The 19,765-nt window shown below is 37.4% G+C and overlaps 1 protein-coding gene across 4 annotated transcripts in view; it reads left to right on the plus strand.

Annotated features, from left to right (window-relative positions):
- Nucleotides 1–19,765, plus strand: part of LOC106105935 — a 41,658-nt gene that overhangs the window by 16,237 nt on the left and 5,656 nt on the right. For 3 of the 4 annotated variants that reach the window (XM_013286425.1, XM_013286427.1, XM_013286428.1), the window contains exons 15-32: nucleotides 235–3,233; nucleotides 3,587–3,675; nucleotides 4,756–4,851; nucleotides 5,177–5,293; nucleotides 5,744–6,244; nucleotides 7,420–7,518; nucleotides 8,173–8,597; nucleotides 9,574–9,709; nucleotides 10,176–10,332; nucleotides 11,195–11,292; nucleotides 11,681–11,794; nucleotides 12,331–12,442; nucleotides 12,987–13,109; nucleotides 16,389–16,504; nucleotides 17,157–17,279; nucleotides 17,829–18,060; nucleotides 18,882–19,012; nucleotides 19,463–19,537. In XM_013286425.1, the coding sequence (XP_013141879.1) occupies nucleotides 235–3,233; nucleotides 3,587–3,675; nucleotides 4,756–4,851; nucleotides 5,177–5,293; nucleotides 5,744–6,244; nucleotides 7,420–7,518; nucleotides 8,173–8,597; nucleotides 9,574–9,709; nucleotides 10,176–10,332; nucleotides 11,195–11,292; nucleotides 11,681–11,794; nucleotides 12,331–12,442; nucleotides 12,987–13,109; nucleotides 16,389–16,504; nucleotides 17,157–17,279; nucleotides 17,829–18,060; nucleotides 18,882–19,012; nucleotides 19,463–19,537 (5,743 nt within the window). The remainder of the gene's footprint in view (nucleotides 1–234; nucleotides 3,234–3,586; nucleotides 3,676–4,755; nucleotides 4,852–5,176; nucleotides 5,294–5,743; nucleotides 6,245–7,419; nucleotides 7,519–8,172; nucleotides 8,598–9,573; nucleotides 9,710–10,175; nucleotides 10,333–11,194; nucleotides 11,293–11,680; nucleotides 11,795–12,330; nucleotides 12,443–12,986; nucleotides 13,110–16,388; nucleotides 16,505–17,156; nucleotides 17,280–17,828; nucleotides 18,061–18,881; nucleotides 19,013–19,462; nucleotides 19,538–19,765) is intronic. The other variant, XM_013286426.1, reaches the window with a different exon arrangement.

A 19,765-nucleotide genomic window follows, 5' to 3' on the forward strand; every position in this document is an offset into this window, starting at 1 on the left:
CAACCCCCAATCATACACACTAGCACTACCAACTCCCAATCATACACACTAGCACTACCAACCCCCAATTATACATACTGTCACTAATGACCCCCAAAATACACAATGTAACTACGTAGTAATACTTAATATTTCATACTTCTGAACGGTATTAGGGTCTCAGAAATGTCCCAACATTAATAGTCATTCAGTTAAGATAATTACTAAAATAACAATATTTGTATATTTTTTCAGTCTTCCAGACAGCAATGTAACTCTAGTGGAAGATCTGCCTCGTCGCAAACGTAGAACTTTGAGTCCTAAAGCACCGCGATTGACGACTGCTCCTAAACGGAAATTCAAAACCGTCAATACAATCAGCAAACCTCACAAGATACTCCAACTTCTGAAACACAAACTGCCACAAACCGCTCAAATCACAGAACTTGATCAGAACGATGATATCAAATCGGAAGCTGAACCACCAGAAGCCTTCCCTCTAGACAAGGAAGATAATATCAGCGATACAGAAACTATAGTGGGTGAAAAGGATGGAGATATGTGCAAAGATATGAAGGAATGTCTAGCGAAATTCGCCAATTTCGCTCTAAACCAAGACAAAGAGGTTAAATACCCAGAATCAGTTAGTCCACCTTTACAAGAGATGTCCCCAACTTCAACGGAACCGATGCCAGTGTATTCTCCAAAACCGAACCAAAGGCTTCTAGCTGTTAATAAATTTCTTCATAAAAATGAAGATAATGACAAAATAATAGATTTCCAATCGCAGATAACAACAGATGTGCTAAATGTGCCATTGAACGCACGACGAACTCCGTTACTGGTCAAAGATGAAACTGAAACTATAATAGTAACAGAAGTTGATAATCCCGAGCTGGTCGTCGAAAATAAAGATAGTAATGTCTACAAATATGTGACATTCGGTTTAGAAATCAAAAAAGCTATGGAAGAATGTCAGAATATCATCAACTCTTATAATAGCATCAAAGAGAAAGGCAAAGATATAGAAGTAAAAGAGAAAGAAGATGCCACAGACGGACCTCTCTCTTTAGATCACATCTGCGAAGTAATGATGAGTTTAGATAAAAGCGCTGAATTACTAGATAAGATAGATTCAGATGAATCTGTAGATCTAGGCGCTGCGAATACTAAATTGGCCGAATTGGTTGAAAATATGCCACAAATATTAGCTAATATGCCAGAAATTGCATCAAAATTATCAGAATTCGCCAACACTTCGTTCGAATTGCCAGAATTCGCTTCAATAATGAGCAGTATACCGGAAGTTAATAATGAAGCCCAACTAACACCGGAAACATTGAAACAAATCCGAGATATAAAGCGGAATAAAACTAGAGATAGTGTTAAAGTCACAAAGAATACAGCGAAGCGCAAAAACAATCGTAGGATTAAGAATAATGTGGATAATGACGTAACGGATAACCCAGAAGCCGGGAAAGAAGTGGCAGAAGTGAAAGAAGACAATGAGAAAAATAAAAATTGCAAAGAAGATTTTAAAGAATTATTGTTCTCGATATCAGCTCAAGTTGTGATCAATAAAGTATTCGAATATATGAAACAGACGAAGAATCCGGAATTTCTTAAATGCCTGGAAGAAGATCGTGAATTATTAGGAAAGAATATGTTAATACCGGAAATGTATACGAAAGATTCTACCGTTTTCGATAATTCAGTTAAAGAAGCTCTAAGTATGGAAGAATTACGACAATTGGTTCGATCTAGATTCAAATCATGGAAGCAATATATTGCAACGAAATTCAAAAGCATACCAATCGAGTTACTTGAAAACGAAATAGAAACGATGCTATCGAAATTCCAATCGTATATAAAAGATTTGGCAGCGAAACAGAGCGTCAACGATACTGATAAAATAAGCGAAAAGATCGAAGAAATGCGAAAAACCGTAGAAGGAGAAAACGAATTGGATAACGAAAGTTGTGCCGCATCAAAGGAATCTCTTAAACAAATCACGAAATTACTTAGCCCTCAAGCTGGGAATACATTCGATTTACTTATAATGAAATTATCCAAAATGACTGAAGATCAAAAAACAACAGTCAAAAGTCTCAAATTCAAATACATAGATGTTGTCCGAAGATGTATTGAGTCCCAACAATTAATCAACTGGATACTACAAGATCCCGAAACAGCTATAGAAGTGATAACCGAACATACAGGAGTACCAACAAAGAGACCAGAAACAACACAAGATTTCACAACAATGAGTTTAGATAACAAAAAGGATTATTTCACAGAACGATTAAAGAAAATGAACAAATCCTTTATGCAAACATTACCAAAAAAAGCACTAACAGGCGACGAATGGCTTGTAATGTTGTACCGTCTAGAACAACTTGAAGCATCGTTAGATGATACATTCTCGAAAATTCCACCACCTACAAAACAGAATCCACAAAATCAAACCGCTAGCGAAGCTGAAATATTAGCAGCTAAAGGTTTAAGTAAAATTATAAACAAAGCAAACGCTAAAACGACTAAAAAACCAAACGCTGAAACACAAAAGACAATAAAAAAAGAAGATAAACATCAAGAAGTTAAAGAAACTGCAAACGAAAATGAAAAAGATGAAAGAAAAATCAAAAATGATATCCTATTAGCTAAATGCGAAGCTATCCTCACATCGAAAGGCGAAAAGACTCTCCTAGACAGTTTTTATACCATCAAATCGTTTATCACACAAGGTTTACCTGTACCGGAAACATACAAAAAGCATGTTATATCTATATGTTCAAGTATAGATGCTAAATTATTGGACGAAGAAATCGAAGAGAGTTTGAAAACGAAAGCAGAAGACGACGATAAAGAGAAAACTCCATCATCAGGCATTGGATCTCAAAATCCTGAATTGTTAGCAAAATATTCAGCACAAGCGCTAAGGAATGCTAAGCAGACGTTAAATGCGGTCGCATTTAGAAATATGATGAGGAACGGACAGACGAAGTCGGAAAGCGACGCTTGTGATACTCCAAAATCTGACTGCAAGTGGACCAACGACTGCATATGTCCTAATTGTAAGGAATCCGACATGACTTCCGTATGCCTTGGGGATATTGTCAAGCAATGCTATGATATAGAAACCAAATCGAAGAACGGTTTAGAAGAGAAGAAGAAGGATAAGAAACCGGTTGCTAAAAATAAACCTCCACCTAAAGTGTGTGAGAATGCGTCCCATCAACAACATGTGTGCAAAGGTTAGTTTAACTCGATAATTGGTTATATTTCTAGTAATCATAATATTATAAATGCGAAAGTTTAGATGGATGTTTGTTAGAGTTTGTAGCCTAAACTGCTGAACGGATTTCGATGAAATTTGGTACAGATGTAGAACAAAGTCTGGAAGAACACATAGAGTACTTGTTTTTGTTTTTTTCAATCCCATGAGGACGGAGTCACGGGCGAAAGCTAGTCATACTAATGTTTTAAATGCGATAAGATACTCTGTTAAGGTAATACTAATCGCCCCCACTAAGAATGTAACTTTTTCTCAATTTTTTTTTGCATAATCACATTTTTTAAGCAATAAAAAGTTTTTTTTTTAATTCAGTAGGTCATAACGCGGGGAATGCGTGTGCGGGCGACAACTCCCCCGACCAGCCTTGCTCTTGTTGCTACTGTACCGTGTTCGGACACGCCGTGAGTATAAACATTAAAAAGTACAATCGGGTAATTTGTCGGTGTTAAATCATTTGAATGTTGTGTGCATTGAACGATAACCAATAGTTTTTAACCAATAAATGTATAATGATTCATATATACAGATAGTTCCTTACACAATAGATTATTTAAAAATTATTTTTTTTCTTTTTTTTATATTATAAGGTGGCAAACGAGCAAGCGGCCACCTGAATCCGCCAAAATGGAAAGGGACCGCTGCACATAAACATCCGCAATTGCAGATGCGTTGCCTACTCTTAATTGATGGAGGAGGGCACATAAAGAGGACATTTCTCCTTCCTATGCTCCACCGTCAAATCCACTTTTCCTTCCCATCATTTCCTCTTAAGAAAATGGTGGAAAGGGAAAGATACTAAAATTAGGCCTCCTCTTTATTTTTCCATTAATCTATGTTTATTTTGCTACCCGTTTTAATTTATGGTATTTAAAAAAAAAAAACCATGCATTGGTTAAAACTTTATGAAAATATGGCCTGTACACACAAAATTGTTTCTGCAAGTCACTATTATCTAATTGTTTATTTGTAAAGCGGAATTTGTCTCGTTACAACAAAGCAAGTAATTATTCTGTAAATGTAATACCGAGTAATTCCCTGATTGTACATTACATTTGAAGGCACATGAATGACTTGAAGCTTTGTATGGATATTGACATGTATAATCCATACAATAAATGGGGGGGATAATGCAACATATTTTGTCTTCCAAATTTGCATTGTAACTTAATGGCTAGTCTATACTTAATATTATAAAGAGGAAAGATTTGAATTTTTGTATGTATTGAAATAACTCAAAAACTACTGGGACAATTTTAAAAATTCTCCCACCGTTAGAAAGGTAATCTGTGAGTAACATAGGCTATATTTTTTTTAATATCAAGCAGACTAAGTCTTAAGCAACAGCTTCAAATAAAGATAATATAATGTTTCAGTTACTTAACAATTCCAAGTACTTTTAATATTATTACAATTTTAAAATTAAAGAGGGGTAGTTTCCTACTTATAATTTAACTTTAATTCCACCCTTTTTAAATTTTCAGCCCCCACTGACTACTCCGGTGCCGAGAAACTTCAACGAAACAAGGGAACGTTTGAGATCTATACTAAATAAGAAGAAACAGAAATGCAAAGCCAATGTAAGTATAGTTTATGTTACTCTATACATAGCATTTTAATGGTAAAAGAATTTTCAAAATCGGCCCAGCAGTTTTTGAGTTACTTTAATCCATACAAAAATCCAAATCTTTCCTCTTTTTAATATTAGTATAGACGACTTCGCATGCGTAAAATTATTTTTTTTACTAAAACATAATCTATGTAACTGAAAACATAGCTTTTTAATGGTAAAAGAATTTTTAAAATCGATCCAGTAGTTTTTGAGTTATTTCAATACATACAAAATCCAAAAATACAAATCTTTCCTCTTTATTATAGTATAGATAAACACTACTTATTTGTCAGGGCGAGGTGACAGAACCGGTGGTAGAGAAGAAGCAAGTGACAGTGCAAACTCAGACCCCGGAGTCGCCGCAGCCTCAGAAGCCTCCAAAGCCAGTCACACCGCAACCGAAACCTCCGGTGAGTAACCTATTGCTTGTAAAAAGCAACCAGAAACAACGCGAAGAAATTAGTGACAACAAGACAAGACGCGAAGCAACTAGGGACAACAAGAAACGACGCGAAGCAATTAGGAACAACAAGAAACAACGCGAAGCAACCAGAAACAACTAGAAATGACGCGAAGCAACAACGAAAATTAAATCAGATACAAAACAATCACCTTTTTGCTGATATATTAATTTATATAATTAAACTAGTTTATGCCCGCGACTCTGTCCGTGTGGAATTAAAAAAATTAACAGTAAATAGGCTATGTGTCCTTCCAGACCATGTTCTACATGTAAGATAAATTTTATGGACATGCGTTAAGTATTAGTAAATATACATAGTAACATCCATCCATCTAAACTTTCCCATTTATATATCAACGAAAGCCCTTTGAAGTAATGTAGTAATGTATTTTTCCAGGCTTTACCAAAAACATTACCACCGACTACTACGTCGGCTCCTCTGCAAGGGGTTCAAGGACCTCCAGCAACGCAGGGGGTCCCTGCTCAGGGGGTGCAAGTTGCTCAGGGGATCCCTGCTAGGGGAGTGCAAGTTGCTCAGGGGGTCCCTGCTCGGGGGGTGCAAGTTGCTCAGGGGGTCCCTGCTCGGGGGGTGCAAGCTGCTCAAGGGACCCAACCTGCTCAAGCGGTCCAAGCTGCCCAGAGTGTGCAGGTGGCTCAGGGTGTGCAGGGCGCCCAGGGGTTGCAGAAGGCCCAGGGGACGCAGGTGTCCCAGGGTGTGCAGGTGTCCCAGGGCGTGCAGGTGTCCCAAGGTGTGCAGGTGGTCCAGGGTGTGCAGGTGTCCCAGGGGATGCAGGTGGTCCAGGGTGTGCTGGGGGTGCCCGGCAAGCGGCAGGTGGAAGGCCAGCTCGTAGACAAGATGGCCATGATGTTTGTGTCCGAGAAGACTGACAAGCCAAAGGTATATTGACAGTTTTGACATGGATATGGGACATAATTAAAGATTACTAGCTGTTGCTCGCGACTTCGTCTGCGTGAAATTAATAAATGTAGCCTACTAGCTTTTGCCAGCGACTCCGTCCGCGTGAAATTAAAAACAAAACAGAGTAGTCTATGTGTTCTTCCAGATTATCCTCTACGTCTACGCCAAATTTCATTGCGATTCGTTCAGCCGTTTAGGGTACAAACTCTACTAAACATCCATCCATTTATCCATTCATCCATCCATCCAAACTTTCGCATTTATAATATCAGTAAGATGTTATTCAGTGTTAACGTACGTTTTTTATGGTGTTTTTTTGAAATTGTTCCAGTAGTTTTTGAGTTATTTCAATACATACAAAAATACAAATCTTTCCTCTTTATAATATTAGTAAAGACTATATCTGAAAATGTCACAAGATATTTGTATTGTAGCTGTTTTTTTCTATACTTGTATACTAATGTTAAAAGAGGAAATTTTTGTATGTATTTGATTTATGTAAAACTGGGCCGATTTTTAAATTTTTTTCACCATTATTAGGGTAATTTATCTGTAAATAACCAAGGCTTTTATTTTTCTTATTTTTCACGACCGAAGTCGCGAGAAACAGGTAATCTTTTATACATTTAAAAGATTTTTTCTTTATGTAACGCATTAATTCAAAAACTATCTAACAGTGGTAGTGCCCGCTTTAACATCTTAGCACTGCAGGGCACGCCCCCAGTAATACCACGACCACAGACAGGCGTCAAATGGAAGCAATTCCGTGTACAGTCTGATGAGTGTGGTGCCGGAGGCCTCATTTAACTCCCTTTCTCTTTACCACCCTTTTCTTATAAGAGGATGGGAAGGGAAAGTGGATTTGACGATGGAGGAGATGCATAGGAAGAGGAAACATCCTCCTTGTGTGCGTCTCCTCCTCCGTCGGATAAGGGTAGGCAACGCATCTGCAATTGCGGATGTATGGGCAGTCGCTTCACCATTTTGGCGGATTCAGGTGGCCGCTTGCTAGTTTGCCAACTTATGTTATAAAAAAAAAGGAATGAACGAATGTATATTAAAAAACCAAAAACTTAATTATACCATATATTATAAATTACAATTACATCAGATATATTTATTATTTGACTAAAATAATTAAATGTGTTTTCTAGGTTGTGCAGCGCACTGTACCGGCACAAACGAGTGCTCCTTCAGGACTGAAAGCTGAAGGGAAAGTGAATCCTAACGCAATGGAGCAGATAAGACTGCAGGTAAATATATTGCAAAACTAGCTGTTTCCCGCGACTTTGTCCGCGTGGAATTTGAAAATTCAAAGTTACGTTTGCCTTTTTTCAACCTATCAGCAAAAGTATTAACTTAGTAATCTATATGTTATTAAACAGAAATCCTGTAATGTAAGTTTTAATCATTTTCTAGTCATTTTAATTTTATGTAATTTGATAGTAATGTAGGAATTTTAAAGTAGGCTGGAAAAAGTGATTAAAGCTGTGATATTAAATTTTAAGAATCCCTGTAAATAAAAACTTTATGAAAAAATTTTTACACCCGAACCCCAGGTCCCTGAGTTATTGTATGTCAGGGGAACGACGAGGGCGGCAAAAGAGGCCGCCCTATAAAAAAAAAAAAACAGAAATCTACTGATGCATTCCAAATTTCTAAGCCCGGTAGCTTGTGAACTGATTTTTCGGTTATCCTGTTTGTTTGTTGTAGCCTAAACGGCTGAATAGATTATGATGAAATTTATAATAGATGTAGAGGATAGTTTAAAAGAAAACAGGCTAATTACCTTTGTTTATTTTTTTTAATTTCACGCGGACGGAGTCGCGGTCGAATACTAGTACACAATAGATGACATTAAATTTGTCTTTTTAATTGAATTCTAATACAAGTACTGTATTTTTCAGCAATTAAAACAACAACATCAACTGCTGCACCAACAACGGCAACAACTAAAACAACACCAGCAACAACTACAACAGCATATAACAGAACAAATGACAGACGTACAACCGACACCGGAGAACAAACCGGAACCTATCTACGATCTACCAATCCACAACAAACCGACATTAACCCCGCAACAACAAGAATTGATCCGCCAACAACAATTGCAACAACAACACCAGCAGCGACAGCTGTCGCAGCAACAGCAACAGATGCACCAACAGCAGCTGCAGCAGCACCAACAGTTGAAACAGATACAACAACAACAGCAACAACATTTGCAACAATTGCAACAACGGCAAGGAAGAGCGCAACAACAGCGTGCGACTGTCTCCCTCTCAAGTCGAGATACAAGCGTCTTCTCTACTTCCTCTGGTTGTTCTGGGTAATTATCTTACTAATATTATAAATGCGGATGGATGGATGGATGGATGTTAGTTTGTAGCGTAAACTGCTAAAAATTTGGCTAATGTACGGCATAGTCTAGAAGAACACAGGTTGCTTTTGTGTTTTTTTAATCACACGGACAGAATCGCGAACGATAGCTAGTTGTCTAATGTAATGCTTAAAAAAAATAAATAAAAAATGTGTGAAGATAAGGATTTTTAGCTGCTTCAAGTGAACTTTTTTAAAAAAATCGATTTTTCAAACATCTATGAATCGAATTCAGTTATCAAATATCGATGTTACTTATACATTATCTTTTTCAAAAGTGGTATATTAAAAAAAAACATACCGTCGAATTGAATACCTCCTTCTTTTGGTAAGTCGGTCAAATAGTCCTGTTAGAGTATTTTTTTATATAATATAAGTTGGCAAACGAGCAAGCGGCCTGAATCCACCGAAATGTAAAGCGACTGCAAATATCCGCAATTTTTTTATTTTAAAGTTGGTTTTGATATCGTGTTTACAGTAAAATACTTCAAGAGTGTATTTCTATAAGATACGAAATGAGTATATTAGAGGAAGTTTGAGAGTAGCCCCCATAGTAGAGAAGGTTAGGAGTAAAAAGGTTAGTATGGGGGCATGTTATGAGGAGGGATGAATCGCATGTTACAAGAACGTTAGTTATGAGTGTGGTACACCGGTAGAGGTAGACAGAAAGAGATGGATGTATTGTGTAAAAGGTGACATGATCAAGGGAGTGATGACTGAGATGACGTATGATAGAGTTTGGAGGACAAAAACCTGTTGCGCCCCTACGGGAGTAGGATAAGGAGATGATGATGATGATGAGTGTATTTCTATGTAAACTAACGTAAATGAAGTGTGTATTGTCAACACAGCGACGCCATATTAGATAAGCCACTTGCTTCAACCAATAGTGTGCGTTTTAGAACTTAATGACCGTGTGATTTTAGTGGTTCCTTCTGGCGCTGCGGCCGTGCTGAAGATCCTCGTGACCTGGACGCTCTTCTGCAATATATTGAAGGTCCACAGCGACACGTGGATAGGGGAAAGAAGAAAGCAAAGAAGCAGCGGCAGCGAGCCAAGAAGGTATTCTATTTTTTATGTTTGTTAGTTATGAGTGTACACTAGCAAAGGTAGAGGTAGAAAGAGATTTTTTTTATAATGCAAGGTGTCAAACGAGCAAGCGGCTTGAATCCTGGTAGAGCCCGCTTTAACATCTTCGCACTATAGGGCTCGGCAGCAATACCACGACCACAGACAGGCGGGAAGTGGAAGCAATTCCGTGTACAGTCTGATGAGTGTGGTACCGGAGGCCTCATTTAAGTCCCTTTCTCTATACCACCCTTTTGTTATAAGGAGAAGTGGATTTGACGGAGGAGATACATAGAAAGGGGAAATATCCTCCTCTGTCGGATACGGGTAGGCAACGTATCAGCAATTGCGGATGTCTATGGGCAGTCGCTTCGCCATTTTGGCGGATTCAGGTGGCCGCTTGCTCGTCTGCCACCTTTTTGTATAAAAAAAGGGTGTCTCATAGTTAGTTTACCCCCAGATGGAGTCCCGTCTCGTGGAGCAGCGCAAGACTTTAGCAGGGGAATTGTCATACGTGAAGGTGATAGCGTCTACGCTGGCTGAAGTTCTAGATTCAGCTAACAGACGCGCCCAGCACGCTAAAGCTGCCCTCGCCTTACACCGCGCTAAGAGGAAGGGTAAGGAATATTATACTAGCTTTTGCCCGCGACTCCTTGCGTGGAATTAAAAAAAAAACTAAAGTAAGTAGCCTATGCGTTCTTCCAGACTATCCTCTACATCTATGACAAATTTCATCGATATCCATTCAGCAGTTTAGGCTACAAACTCTAACAAACATCCATCCATCCATCTAAACTTTCGCATTTATAATACTAGTAAAGTTAGTAAGACTAGTACTACTAAAATAACCTATGTTACTGATAACGTACCTTTTAATTGGTAAAAGAAATTTTAAAATCGCCCCAGTAGTTTTTGAGTTATTTCAATAAATACAAATCATTCTTCTTTATGTTAGTAATAGTTTTCGCCCGCGATTCCGTCCGCGTGAATTTAAAAAAAATTGAGTAGCCTATGCCTTCTAGACTATCCTCTACATCTGTGTCAAATTTCATCCAGATCCATTTAGCTGTTTAGTGTATAAACTAACAAACATCCATCTAAACTTTCGCATTTATATTAGTAAGATTAGTACTACTGGAATAGCCTATGTTACTCACTGATAACGTAGCTTTTAATTGGTGAAAAAATTTTTGAAATCGCCCCAGTAGTTTTTGAGTTATTTCAATAAATACAAAAATACAAATCACTCTCTTTATTACTTACTGACTTGGCGCAGCGACCCAACGTCTTGTCCTCCTACACGAGAATATTATAGCTTCTTTATTTTAGTATAGTTAAAAACCTTTATTTATTCTAAAGAATGATTATTCTGTGTGGTTTTAGGGATTGAAATTTAAATTTACATTTTCCAATTGTATAGATATCCCCATATAGATGTCTATTTGTAGCCATTATCTATATTTTAAAATTTAATGACAGGCAAGAAGACGAAAGTGAACCCCGCCGTACAAGCGAAGGTGCAACTGCTGACTGAACAGTTGACCCAAATCAATACCTTCATATCTAATACCTCTGAGGTAAATATTATTTATATATATAATGTCTTTCGACTAACATCAGGTAATGTTGGGTGATTTTAACAGCGGTAGTGCCCGCTTTAACATCTTAGCCCTGCAGGGCTCGCCCCCAGTAATACCACGACCACAGACAGCCGTGAAGTGGAAGCAATTCCGTGTACAGTCTGATGAGTGTGGTGCCGGAGGCCTCATTTAAGTCACTTTCTCTTTACCACCCTTTATATGGAGAGAATGGGATGGGGAAGTGGATTTGACGGAGGAGATACATAGGAAGGGGAGATATCCTCTTTATGTTCGTCTCCTCCTCTGTCGGATAAGAGTAGGCAACGCATCTGCAATGACTTTTATTTAAAATCCAGCTCGTTGATATATATTTGTATGTATACAGGACTTGCAAGCAGCCGAGCGGCAAGTGGCTGAGGCGAGTCGTCGCCTGCAGCAGTGCGAGAGGGAACTGCATGAGGCGCGCGCGGTGCAGGGCAAGCCGGATAAACCCCATCAGGTATATTTCCTACAGAAATAAGATTTTGTATACTATGTTACAGTTAATGGACACTTGTATACTACTTACTGCAAAGTTTAGGACATTTGTATACAAGTTGCAAGTACAAGATGCAATATTGTAAACACACTTGTATAAGTTGCATGTTGATTAGGACACTTTATACAAGTTGCAATATTGTAAGGACACTTGTATACTAAGTTGCATGTTGATTAGGACACTTTATACAAGTTGCAATATTATGAGGACACTTGTATAAGTTGCATGTTTAGTAGGACACATGTATACAAGATGCAATATTGTAAGGACACTTGTATACTAAGTTGCATGTTGATTAGGACGCTGTATACAAGTTGCAATATTATGAGGACACTTGTATAAGTTGCATGTTTACTAGGACACTTTATACAAGTTCCAAATTCTAAGGACTCTTGTATAGTTGTTGCATTCTGGTTAATTTTCAAATTATCTTTGAATTAATCTGTCCTAACTGTAAGTGATAACGTCTCTGAGTGCTAAATTAATGTATTGTTTAGAACCCTGAGGTGGAGGAGGCGGATGTGGCACGTCTCCGTGATCTATGTGATGAGAAACTGAACCTTCAGCTGGGGAACTTCCAGAAGTTGAAAGAAGTTGCCAGAGCTCTTGGTATGTAGAATAACTGTCTACGGTTTTACACGATTTTTTATATACTTGTAATGAATTGTGTCAAAATTTGTAAAATAAGCTTTCGCCCGCGACTCTGTCCGAGTGGAATTAAAAAAAAAGTAAGCACACTATGTGCTCTTCTAGACATGTATGACATTTCATCGAAAAGTTTAGTTTACAAACTCTAACCAACATCCATACAATTCTCGCAATTATAATATTAGTAAGATTACTAGCTTTCCCGATTCTGCGCGGAGTTAAACACTGGTTAGTAGTTAGTAGTTATTGGTTGGTTAGTAACAAACATCCATCCATTCTTTCACATTTAACAACATACTAATATTATAAATGCGAAAGTTTGGATGGATGTTTGTTAAAGTTTGTACCCTAAACGAATGAACGGATTTCGATTAAATTTGGTATAGATGTAGAGGATAGTCTGGAAGAATACATAGGCTTTCTTTTTTTTTAATTCCACGCAAGAAGTCGCGGGAAAAAGCTAGTTTGTCACAGATGTAACATAATAATTATGTAACCTTTAAAGGAGGAGGTGATGGGTGCAGTGTGGTGCGAGTTCGTCGCGCTGGCTCCGGCGGGGTTACCCTCTCAGTGGATGGTCGTGATGATGTACCTTTAGCGCATTTACTGCAGCCCACCCCTAACACAGGTAAATAAGGGAAGGGGGTAATTTAGTCACCTAGCCCTATTTATAAAAACGTCGCCTATAACATTCTCCTCTCTCTCTCTCTATCTCTCTTCTTCGTTTACCTCTAACATCAGTGGTAGTGCCCGCTTTAACATCTTAGCACTGCAGGGCACGCCCCCAGTAATACCACGACCACAGACAGCCGGGAAGTGGAAGCAATTCCGTGTACAGTTTGATGAGTGTGGTGCCGGAGGCTTAATTTAAGTCCCTTTCCCTTTACCACCCTTTTCTTATAAAGAGAGGTTGGGAAGAGGAAGTGGATTTGACGGTGGAGGAGATGCATAGGAAGGGGAAATATCATCTTTATGTGCGTCTCCTCCTTCATCGTATAAGGGTAGGCAACGCATCTGCAATTGCGGATGTCTATGGGCAGTCGCTTCGCCATTTTGGCGGTTTCAGGTGGCCGCTTGCTCGTTTGCCACTATATGTTATAAAAAAAATCTATCTTCTATCATCTACCTATCAAAGTCCCGTTAAAATCGGTCCATCATTACCAGAGATAGAATAGATTTAAAAAAATAACCTATAACATGCCCGTCCATGTTAGCTACCCTCCTGTGAAAGTCACGTCAATCAGTCTACATATTTTGATTATGACGAACAAACGCGGCTTGCGAACAAACTTTTTTAATTGCGATATTCGTTATCGAGCGTCAGTGGCTCAGTGGTTTAAGCACTTGACTTGTAATCTACAGTTCTTGGGTTCGAATCCCGCTGTACCTGTGATTTTTGATTTTTCGAATTTTCATATGTATTCATTCTTACGATGATGGAAAACATCGTGATGCCTGCACATATCAATCAAATTAAATTAAATTAAATCCTTTATTATTTCACTTTAAAAATATACACATTTCATGAGAGCCTTGGCTCCTGCACTAGGTTCCCCTGTGCTGCAGGAGCCAATCCCTTTCCCCATTTGTGAAGAGCAATACATATTCATAAGTGTCTAAACATAAAATACAAAGAAAAACATTAAATTTACTTATTATAGAAATGACGAATAACAAAAAAAAAATAAAAACAAAGGAAAAGAAAATTACATACATTTTTTTTGTGCGATAGCGATGTTGAGTGTTTTGTGCCTGTGTGTAGGTGTGTGTGTGTGTAAGTGTGTTTTTGTGTATGTGTGTGGGAGAATATGTGTTTATATTACTCTTTAATCGTTATGAGGTTTTCACAGTCTCCATAGTCTAAGTTGTCTAGCCAATTTTTCGCAATTTGTTTCATTCTGAAGTAGTTTAATTTATTTATGTTGTGTATTTTATTTAGTAAGTTGTATAATCTAGGCGAAGAAATTCAAAGATATGTGTGAAGTCAACCCGCAGTGCAGCGTGGTTGACTATGGCCTAGTCACCCCTTATTAGGGTAGGCTCCGAGCCCCTTAGTGGGGACGTATAGTGAGCTGGTGATGTAATTTTCGTTATCAGCAACATAATATAAAAGTCATCTTAGCAAAATCTGGAATTTTTATTTTCTCATTACATAGACACTGTTCAAGGAGTTACACGTTTTTAGAGTCAAGCCATTAGAAAAGAAGAAGAAATTGAATTATTCAAAATTAGAACACATTGTTGACGTCATCACTTTTTTATATTTTTCTGTACATATTTTATCATTAGACACGTATCCGTTAAAAATAGTTTTATTTCTAAATCTTTTACGATATACAGACACTCTAAATTTATTATACGCATAGATAATCCTCTTAAACTACAAAAAACCGATCGATTGACAAAGAAAGGAAATAATTTATTACTGGTAATATTTTTTTCAATAAAAATGTCTATATTTGGCTTTTTGGCTAATTTTACAACTGTGAAAGATGTTAAAAATTTGTAGATACATTTATAATACATTAAATACCTCGAAAACTCAAACCTCGGTAACATAAATCTCTATAACTTCAAATAATATGTTCCCTTCCCAACAGAGCCCAAAACCTCTACAACATAGACCCTTGATAACTTAAAACCCCTATAACTTCAAATAATATGTTCCCTTCCCATCAGAGCCCAAAACCTCTACAACATAGACACTTGATAACTTAAAAACCTCTATAACTTCAAATAATATGTTCCCTTCCCATCAGAGCCCAAAACCTCTACAACATAGACCCTTGATAACTTAAAACCTCTATTACTTCAAAAAATAATATGTTCCCTTCCCAACAGAGCCCAAAACCTCTACAACATAGACCCTTGATAACTTAAAACCTCTATAACTTAAAATGTATTGTGTTTCCCTTGGACTTTAACTTATCGAGGTTCTACTGTATTATATAACTTAAAATACTTGAAAAGTTTGTGTGTTTGTGTGCGTTAATCTCAGAAACGGCTTTATGGATTCCAATTGAGTTTTCACTAAAGTATTGTGCTTCATTATCATCTTAACCTATTCCCGTTGGCGCAACAGGTTTTTGTCCTCCAAACTCTATCATACGTCATCTGTCATCACTCCTTGATCATGTCACCTTTCACGCAATACATCCATCTCTTTCTGTCTACCTCTACCGGTATACCACACTCATAACGTTATGCGATTCATCCCTCATAACATGCCCCCATTTTTTTTTATAACATAAGGTGGCAAACGAGCAAGCGGCCACCTAAAACCGCCAAAATGGCGAAGCGACTGCCCATAGACATCCGTAATTACAGTGTTGCTTACCCTTAAACGACGGCGGAGGAGACACACATAAAGAGGATATTTCCCCTTCCTATGCATCTCCTCCACCGTCAAATCCACTTCCACTTCCCATCCTCTCTTTATAAAAAAAGGGTGGTAAAGAGAAAGGGACTTCAATTAGGCCTCCGGCACCACACTCATCAGACTGTACACGGAATTGCTTCCATTTGACGCCTGTCTGTGGTCGTGGTGTTACTGGGGGAGTGTCCTGCAGTGCTAAGATGTTAAAGCGGGCATTACCGCTGATAAACGGTACCACTTCTACCGGTGTACTCTTAACTGACGTTCTCCTTGTAACATGCCCATACCATGCTAACCTTTTACTCCTTACCTTCTACCACTGGGGCTACTCTCACTTCCTCTAATATACTCATTTCGTATCTTATCCATTCGTGTTACATCCATCTTGACATTCGCATTTCCGCCACATGTAGTCTCCTTTCATCCGTTCCTTTTACTGCCCAACATTCAGATTGTGCTTAGATTCACTTAAAACTTAGTGTTTGTTTCACTTTAATTATTCAATATTTAACAATTTTTATACATTTGAAGGTGAAAAACCCGTCGAAGAGGCGCCAAAATCGAAAGATCAGCCACAACGCAAGCAAACCTGGGAGCAAGCTCTAGCGCATATTAATCAAGTTGCTAAAGGAACTAATAAAGAGAAGGTAAATAATCAATGTAACACTAGCTGTTCCTTGCGACTTCGTCTGCGTGAAATTAAATAATATAGCCTATGTTCTAACAGTGAAAGAATTTTAAAAATCTTCCCAGTAGTTATTGAGTTATTTCAATACATACAAAAATACAAATCTTTCCTCTTTATGTTAGTAAAGATACTGAAAATAAACCATATTCCCTTTTTAAATCCATACTAATATGATAAAGCGTAAACACACATCTTTATTGCCTAAGATGTCAGCAATTACAACATATTTTTGAATAACCCTTTTTTTAATAAAAAGCCCTACACTTACATCACGCTTTAGGCTATATATTTTCACGCTATTAAACTTAGGGGTAAATATTTCGGATAAAAACTCTAATGTGGGAAAGAGACCATAAGTTGCTGCCAACATTAAGGAAGCAAGATTGCCAAATTTTGTCATGTCATGTCATTTTGACATTTGTAATTGATAATTTGACAAATGTGAACAATAAAATGAATTTTTTATAATTTCATGCGGATGAAGTCGCACGGGAATAGCTAGTTTAGTATACAACTGTCAATTTACATACATACAAAAAAAACCATCTTGTTATTTGTATCAAAAATGAGCATGTACTAAAATTTAATTTAAAACACTTAAAATGTTACAGAAGAAGCAGAAAGAAGAACCGGCAGCTAAAGCAGAAGTGAAGCCTAAAGAACAGAAGAAACCACAAGCGGAACCCGAACCAGCGCTCTCTAAGAAGCAGAAGAAATTATTAGCTAAACAACAGGTAAGTATATAAATTTTGTATAAAACTAGCTTTTGCCCGCGACTATTCGCGCGGAATTAAAAAATATAGTCTGTTCTTCCAAAATATCATCATCGAGATCCGTTCATTTTAGAAAACAAACTAACAAACATCCATCAAAATTTTCACATTTATATTAGTAAGACTAGTGGTTTGTACAAATGCAATTACTAATATTATAAATACGAAAGTTTAGATGGATGTTTGGTAGTTTGTATCCTAAAATTAACGGATGTCAAAGATTGTTTAATGTAGAGGATATTCTGGAAGAATAAATACTAGTTACTTTGGTTTTTGATTAAAAGTAAGAGTCGCGGGCATAAGCTAGTTGTAAATAAATCTAAGATGGCTGGTGATTCTTTTTTTGTGAATGAACCAAATATTAAAATTTGTCTAATAGAATATGACAATGATGTCAAGTTTGAATGATCGATACAAAATAACTAATTTAAATAGATTTTTATCTTATAATTGGAAGTTTTTATGTAAAAGAAAGTAAGTAATCAAATTCTATACTTAATATTCAAACAGGCGGAAGAAGAAGAGAAGAAGAAGCAGCAGCAGCAAGCGGAAGTAAAGAAGAAGGAAAAGAAAGTTGAACCACCGAAACCGGAACCTGTCGGTAAGAAAGTCGAAAAGAAACCCACTGCCAGTGAAATTAAAGCAGAAGATAAGGCAAAGAAGAAGGAATGCAAGAAGCAGGAGAAGATAGAGAAGGTAGAGAAGAAAGTAAAGGAAAAACAGGAAAAACAAGAAAAGACTGGTTTGTATTTATGCAAATAATAAAATTCTCAAAATTTCTTTATTAAAAAACAAAAAAAAAATCCTCTAGCCAACTAACTTGCGTTTTCAAATAATACTCTTTAGATAGTAAAAAGGTTAGCGTGGTATGGACATGTTATGCGACGAAATGATGGGGATATAAACCAGAAAGTGTTGAGATTGAATGTGGATGGCTACAAAGGAAGAGGAAGACCGAAGAAAGTATGGATTGTGTTGCAGAGGATATGCTTAAGAAAGGAGTGTATTCAGATATGACTGATAGAGATGTATGGAAGAGCAGCACAGACTGTGCCGACCCTCCGTAAGGGATAAGGGCAAGTGGATGATGACTCTTTAGATAGTATATTTCATTTATAATGTTATAATTTTCAAAAACATAGAAATCGATTAAATCTATGTGTGTTATACATTTAAAAAATTAGTTACTAAAGATACCTAATTTTAAAAAATACTATCTGTCTGCTTGTCTGTCAGCAAGTCGGCGTTTGTTTCGTTTATTTTTGGTACTACTGGACTCGATTTGACGGTAACAGGACAGTTTTACTGGAACAAAAGAAGAATTTACTTCAAACTGTTTCTTATTAAGTCCGCGCTTTAACTTATTTAATACTAGCTTTCGCTCGCGACTCCGTCCGCGTAAAAAAAACAAAAGTAAGTAGCCTATGTGTTCTTCCAGACTATGCTCTACATCTATGCTAAATTTCATCCAAATCCGTTTAGCCGTTATGCTACAAACTAACATCCATCCATCTATCCATTCATATTATTAAAATCTATAATTGCGATATTATACGGTTTCAGCTCCAACGCCGAAACCAAAGCAGACTCCAGCACAGAAGAAGAAGGAACCAGAACTGACAGCTAAACAACAAGCTATACAGAAGCCGCAAGTGGTCACACCAGATACTACTATAGAAGTTGTTAATAATAAGGTAAGCTGTTAATAATAATATTTCCCGTTGGGACGTTCGGTTACAAAGGACCCATTGGAATTTTTCCGTTGGGCTGTTCGATTCCAAAATGCCCATTGTAAAATTTACCCGTTGGGCGGTTCGTAACCAACCGACCCATTGGAATTTATTCCTTTGGATCTTTCGATTCTAACGACACATTGGTATTATTCCCATTAGGCCGTTTGATTCCAAATGACCCTCTGGTTTTTCCCATTGGGCCGCATTCAAATTTAGAAAGTTTAGATGGATGGATGTTTGTTAAAGTTTGTAGCCTAAACTGCTGAACGGATCTGGATGAAATTTGTCATAAATGTAGAGCAGAGTATGGAAGAACACATAGGCTACTTTTTTTTTTAATACTACGCGGATGGAGTCGCGGGCGAAAGCTTGTATTTATATAACTAGTTAATTTGCATATGTTTTGTACAGCGGAGTCCTTGCCCCAGTGAGATAGAAAAACCCGCTTCTTGCAGTATTATGGAACAACTAAGTAGCGGAGTTCAGGTAAGATATTACCGAATAATGCCCGGTTTCCCAGTTTTGATTAATTTTTATATATTATCGCGACTCCCGTGAGTTATTTCAATTCATATAAAAATACAAATCTTTCTTTTTTATATTGTAGTGGCAAATGAGCAAAGGACCATCTGGTTTCGCCAAAATGGCGAATTGCCCATAGATATCCGCAATTGCAGATGTGTTGCCTACATTTAATTGACAGAGGAGGAGACA

This window comes from Papilio polytes, unplaced genomic scaffold, assembly GCF_000836215.1.
Source record: "Papilio polytes unplaced genomic scaffold, Ppol_1.0 DF822622.1, whole genome shotgun sequence".
Classification (NCBI taxonomy): domain Eukaryota; kingdom Metazoa; phylum Arthropoda; class Insecta; order Lepidoptera; family Papilionidae; genus Papilio; species Papilio polytes.